This window comes from Egretta garzetta, unplaced genomic scaffold (genome assembly GCF_000687185.1).
Source record: "Egretta garzetta isolate BGI_Z169 unplaced genomic scaffold, ASM68718v1 scaffold414, whole genome shotgun sequence".
NCBI lineage: Eukaryota > Metazoa > Chordata > Aves > Pelecaniformes > Ardeidae > Egretta > Egretta garzetta.
In genome coordinates, this window is record NW_009259428.1 from 218,696 (window position 1) to 225,153 (window position 6,458).

General features: G+C 50.3%; 1 protein-coding gene across 1 annotated transcript in view; it reads left to right on the forward strand.

The window, feature by feature from the left end:
• ADAMTS3 (ADAM metallopeptidase with thrombospondin type 1 motif 3) overlaps positions 1 to 6,458 on the forward strand; it is a 108,409-nt gene that overhangs the window by 11,905 nt on the left and 90,046 nt on the right. The window contains exon 3 of the mRNA XM_035892614.1: positions 2,915 to 3,315. Within this exon, the coding sequence (XP_035748507.1) occupies positions 2,915 to 3,315 (401 nt within the window). The remainder of the gene's footprint in view (positions 1 to 2,914; positions 3,316 to 6,458) is intronic.

Below are 6,458 nucleotides of genomic sequence, written 5' to 3' on the forward strand. Positions count from 1 at the left end.
GTGGCACCTGTCGAGAGCGGCGCTGTGGCTGCTAGCTGTAGGCCACGGGGTGCATTCTTGGAGCAGCGGCCTCGATGAGGAGCCTTTCACTTGCCTGGGAGATGTATTTCTGTATTACATAAAGATGTTTATAGTGTGAGAGCTAAAATGTCCGTGTACGTACCATGCGTTGGTTTTCTGTCAAATCCCTCAGGAACTGGCATAAAGGAAAACTGGATAAAAGACGGTTAGGTGAAGCCATTAGGAACATTTTCCTACTGAGGTTACTCGTCAAATGTGTGAGTCCCTTAAAATAAGCCCTGCCACCAGGAGAGAGGAGCTAGCTACTGAGCGTTTCCTCTCTGAGTTCTCAGTTCAGGCGTGATTCAGGCTGGGAGCGGTAACACGTAGCTCATTTAGCTCAGCACGTTCATTTGAGGAATTCTCAGTGGCACTTAGCGGTAGCATCTCAGCCACCCAGTCGTGCAGTATTTTAAATGGAAAGTATCGGTCCTATCGCTCTGATCACGCCCTATCCAGTGCTCTCCGGAAGAGGAGAGCTAGGGAATAATTATTTCTGTCTTTTTAATTCTCCCGTAGTCCAATACACAGGCAACAAGACTTAGGCTTTGGTCCAGTTCTTAGCAGGAGTTTGGTCCACAGCTTGACCTGGCCCGAGAATGTGTCTCCTCCTCCTTTTACAGGGCGAGAATTGGGCACCCAGCATCCTGATTACTTCCAGATCGCAAAGGTCTCGCAGCACAGATGAACTCATTTGGTGGCCTTGCTTTACAGTGGTGTGAAATGTCTTAAAGCACCGGGAAACACATGTGTGTGTGTGTGTGTCCTGCTGCGGGGCTGCGGAGGTGAAGACCTTTCTCTGAGCGCGAGCGCAGATTCTCGTCCTCTTCTCATCAGTGCCTAAGAATAGCAGAGAGTGGAGCGGGGAAAAATGACTCCCTTAGGCTAATAGTGCTATTTTCAGGATGCAGGTAAGGGACTACACAGAAAGCGGCTGGCGGGGGGTGTGTGTGTTGTAATCATGCTGAGGCAAATTCGGAACCCAGCTGGAAGGTTTCCAGTCGGCTAATGTTGCTGCTAATTAGGCAGAAATCCAGAGTTGACCGGTGGGAACCACAGAAAAATGATAGGCAACGGGGCTTTCGTTGCTGTTACCTTTTTTTCTACCGTGCCTTTGCTTGCCTAAGGCCAGTTGGCCGTGGGATAACTTCTGCTCGGTAACTGGGTGCCCGCAGCCGTGCCTGGCCCCCACGGCTCGGGTACCCGGCATGCTCCAGCACTGATGAGAGGTATTCCAGCAGCGCCTGCGCCAAGGAAGCCCACCCCGCCTTGGGGACAGGTCGCCTGAGCTCAGGGTCCTGCCCTGGAGCTGCTGCGGCGTTACCCGAGGGCTTCTGCAGTGCTATCAGCAGCCTGCGGCTTTGCTGGGTTTGTACCTTCTGTGCTTTGCAGTAAGTGCAGGATTTGGGTACGGATTTTTCAAGTTCCGTGCTGGTTTTTCTTAATAATTAGCTTCTCTCTCTGTTGTTTTTGAACTCTGCTACTCAAGTTACACAAAGAGGAAAGGCAACAGCAAGTAGCTGGGTAAGGGGCTTTGTTAGAGGTGATCTGTAGAGGAAGCAGTTACTGCTTACACCACTGCTGGCATAGATGAATTTATCTGCGCTACGTGATACCCGCTGGACTCTCTTCCCCATTTCAATTTTGTAAGACTGCAGAAATAGGTATGCAAATTGCAGGTATAACCAAGCACGGCGCTTTGTTTTCAGAATCCTAATGGGGGTCTTGACGCAGGGGCAAGCAATTCTTTTCAAGGTGTGTGGAGGAGTTGGGTGGCGTTTCTTAAGAGAGAATCCAGAAGGGCCGCTGCCTCTTCTGTGGCTAGTAAGCCAACCTGAACCCCAGGAGACTCCCCAGGTGGATGTAAATGAACATTTCTGGGTTTTCTCTGTACGTTTTATGAAAATAGTGTCATGAAAGAGCTGCTTCTTGAAAATTTTGGCACGTGGAGGGTATTTTGCATGCGCTTAATGTGTATCCCAGCGTCTGCGGGATTTGAGGTGCAGAACTGGGGGCAGCTTCTTGCGTCTGACCTCCTTGGCGTGGTCCGTCCGCTTTCCCCAAAATGTAAGTGGCCTTCCCCTCGCGTTATCCCTGGTTTGTCGTGTCTTGCTTTACATGGTGATGTGTCAGACGCTTTTCTTCTTCCTTCTTCCATGTCCCCTCGGTGTCTGCGTAAAAGTAGTACAAAATTATCCCTGGTTTGTCGTGCCTTGCTTTACGCGGTGATGTGTCAGACGCTTTTCTTCTTCTTTCTTCCGTGTCCCCTCGGTGTCTGCGTAAAAGTAGTACAAAGCTTTTTTATAGCCAGGGTCGATAGCGTTAAGAGTATTGGAGGCCTTGCTGTAGGGCACCCCCGTGGAGGTTCCTAAGCCCGAGCGTTCCCGCGAAGGAGAGCAGCGACCCGTACCTTACGCCGCCTGCCTCCCGTCGGCGTGCTTACAGATAAGCTGATGCACGGTGGTGCGGTAAGCAGCACGGTCCCCTGTCCTTTCACAGACTGCGCGGGTTTTTATCGTTCTTCAGCTGAACTTGTCAGTGGAGCCACTTAGAGTCGCTCCAACAGGAATCCTAAATGGGGGGTTTTGGAAGGGGAGACGTGAGGCGGAGGGGTTCTGCACACGTGGCGTCAGACGGTAGGCCCGACCACGGTGCGGTAAGTGAGCTGCAGCTGGAGCGCTCTCCCAACGAGCGTAGCCCCCAACGGGCAAGGCAACGGCCCCTTGCGTCCTTGCATTTACCGTTTGCTCTGGTGGCATGCGCTTCTGCAGCTGCACATCTGGTCTGCAGTCTTCAGGCTCGTTCCATGCTCTTGTTCTAATTTTAGTTTGGTTTTGGGTATTTCTCTTGGCAGAATTACGAAAAAGCAGACCGAGACCGTATGGGTTAGTGATTCCAATTAGTACCAATGCAGACGGAAGCTACGTCTCCAATATCCTCTCTGCAAGTCACCAAAGAAGATCAACGCGGGAGGTATCCCAAAGCCCCAAACAGCTGTATTTTAATGTCACTGCATTTGGAAGGGAATTCCATCTCCGGCTGAAACCCAACACTCGTTTAGTGGCTCCCGAGGCGGTAGTGGAGTGGTACGAAGACTCTGTGGAAACTGGAAACGATGCTGGTAACACGAGTCAGACTAGAACTGCTGCAGAGAGATTATGGAAAAGAGAGCCCCTGTGGACCAACTGCGCCTATGTGGGAGACATAAGTGACATCCCCGGAGCTTCTGTGGCTATTAGCAATTGTGACGGTCTGGTAAGGCTTATTTAATGGCATTCATGTCTGGTATTTTACCCCTTTGTACACAGCTTTTGTTGCTTCTCGCTACGCGTTGCTGATGCTATCATTTAAAGAACCTCATTTCCTGAGTCCCTTAGAAAATGCCTCAGGACATATCAGTATGTGCAGTCCTGCTGCTTTATTCTGGGGTGATCTGTCCGAGTTTGATGAGCCAAGTCCTTAACGTCACTGGTGTGAGAGAGAGAAATCGAACCTTACATCTTGCTGGTTTTCCTCTTTACTTTCATGAAGGGTTACAAATGGGAAAATGAATAACGAAGTCATTCTAAGACTTAAAAGGCCACCTTTTGGTGAGCGAATGTAGGATTTGCCATCCAAATCACCACTGTGCGCTTCTCAGGTAGCAAACTTGGGGGCTGACCTGCAGTCCGGGAATAGCAACAGATGGAAGTTGTAAAGGGTTCATTTATAAAATAAGCATGCTTTTTGTGTTCTCAGATGCAGTTCTGCTTCATCAGGAGGCGTCATAGGAGAATTGAGTGGTTCGCCTCTGTAAGGGGTTTGTTCCGAAAGCTGCGCTGGCCTGCTGGCTGCGTTAGTTGAAAACGCGTGGTATTTCATCGTGGCTTCAGCAGATGCGATGGCTGCCTGGGTACACAAATCCCATATTGAAAGACTGGGCCTATATGGAGTACACATACCATGCGCTAATTCAATCATGCGGTAAAGCAAGCTAACAATGCTTACCTTGTACTCTTTAAGTAGCAGGAGCGGTGGTGGAACACGACTGCAACATCCAGGAAGATTAATGTGGTGGTTACTCTACTGCTATTCAGGAGAGGAACCGTAGGAACAAGTCTGCAACAAGCATCCCTTCTTGGAAAGAGGCTTCCCTCTTCCCGTCACGTGCCACTGTTAATGATTTGATTCCATTTTGCGATAAGTGCTGGCTCGCAGAGCTCCCCGCGGCGGCAGCGTGCCTCGGTCCCCGTGTGAGGCACTGCAAAAATGCCTCGCGCTCCGGCTGCCGAGCTGAGGGCTATGCCCAGCCAAACCTCCTTGACTTGCCTTACCTTACCTAAAGAAAGGAAATGCTGGTGCTGTTTACATCGGAGGTGAGCAACAAACGGCAGTTCGGTGTGGTTTATTTGTTCTAGAGGGTTTTTTTAGGAGAACCTGTTGGCAGTGTGCTGTGCTTACAAAGGCCGTGCCGACGGCTGCCTGCGTAGATAGAGCTTCAGATGGAGGTTTTACAAAAAATGAGACCCTTGGGTCAAGAGCTGCGTTTCAGCAGTGATCCTGAATCCTTGTGTTAAGTGAGACAGCACTTTAAGACAATAAATTGGATTAAATGGAATTAGATTAAGGAGTACAGCAGCTTGGGCAGCGATTGCCATGTGGCTGACAAGCTGCTTGTGTGGTGTTTGCACTTCACTGAAATGAAGTAGTTGCTGCCTTTGCAAACCTCCACGTCTGTAAGACGACCGCAGATACCAAAGGGGTCCTCAGTAGAGAAGAGGAGATGTCTTGGCTGCGTTGCTGCTCTTTTCCCATAGAACCCAGGAGAAGCCCTTCGAGTGCTTTCCATGGTTCTGGGGACGGGGCTGGGAGAACGGGGGCTTTCTGTTTGAGGAGGAGGGTGGGTAAATGCTCCTGGGTCACTCTCAGCTTTGTTGGTCTCAACCCAAGCCGTCTCACACAGCCTTGGAGGGGCTTCTTGGAGCCCCTTGCCCACCCCCCCTCCATGCATGGCGGGGTTGGCAGTGGCGCTGGAGCACGGATGCAAAGAGGCCGCCCGGGCGGGTAGGGGGCTGCCGTGGGGGCTTCGCTGCGCCCCGTTTCAGGCAACGAGCGCAAGCCCAGCTCGCATGTTGAGAACCATCTTTTTGAGCACTTCTGCTTGCTTATTTCACCCAGCTGTTGTAAGTGCCTCTTGGAGCTCTAAGCAAGTGAGCGTGGAATAAATAAATAATCCCGAAGATCAATGGGATTTCATGTTCAATTATTGGGATTTTTTTTTCCTGCCACCAGCTCCAAGGTGAGCAGCAGTAACTTGGAAGTTAGCATTTCTGGCTCCTCTGTTGCTCTGTCATGCGTCTCTCAACCAAGCTAGAATATTTCATCCTCAACGTATCCCAGAGATGTGAAGAGTGAGATAATAGGGCTTAACAGAAACTGGAACAAGAGTGAGAAATTCTAGGGCCATGTGTCTATTGGGAAGATTTATTTTTGACTTCAAAGGCATTCAGATGCCCCCAGGGGTAGCCAGTTAGGTCCTTTCGGGAGAAGGCAAAGGGAATCGCTGTGGTAGCGATTCACTCAACGGATAGCTTGTAAAAGAGTTTGATATCATAAGTCACAGCAAAAGAACACTTGGCTCGCCTGGCAAGACCTGGCAAACGTTATTCTGTGCGTTAGATGATGTTAATCATGACTGCTAAGACGCCTGCTGATGGTGGGGCAAACCTGCGTGGTGTGCTGACGCGGGCCCCATAGGCATCGCTGAGTTTCATGCGGTTTGGTGTTTGCTCTGGGCACTAGGTGTATGGGTATGAGGAACAGACATGTGCTGAATTTTGTTTGTAAATGCATGGAATAATTGGCATTTGCACGAGTAAAGGGAAGTCTTGCCCGTGGTCTCTTCCTGACTCTAAATGTACTTTTAAAAAACAAGATATTTGTTTGGAAATAGTTTCCATGTCTACTTTTGCAAACTGCAAGTCTTCTGCATGCCATCATTTTTACAAATTCCTGTCTTCACATCTGCACGGTATCCCTTGAAAATATCCCTGTTTGTTTAAAAAAATGGCACGTGTGTGTGCGCACTTGTCCTGGCAAAAGGACACGTAATCACTCGTGGAGAAGCTGCCCTTGGTTTCCATACTGTGCTCCAGAAAGCTGGCGCTTCCACGGGTCTCTGTGGTGTATTTCTGCTGTTGGCTTGGTCGAAGTAGCAATATTTATTGTCACAATATTTACAGAGTTTACCAAATACTGGCCAGAGCTGCAGCAAAGCTTGGAGCTGAGTCGGAGTCAGGGAGCAGAGGCACCCTGGGGCGCCCGGGCGGCACATGGGGAAGCCCAGCTGGGGCGTGGGGCTGGCACCTGCGGTGGTCGCCGCTGCGTCTGTCTCTCCCTGCGGCCCCGTCCTGGGGCCT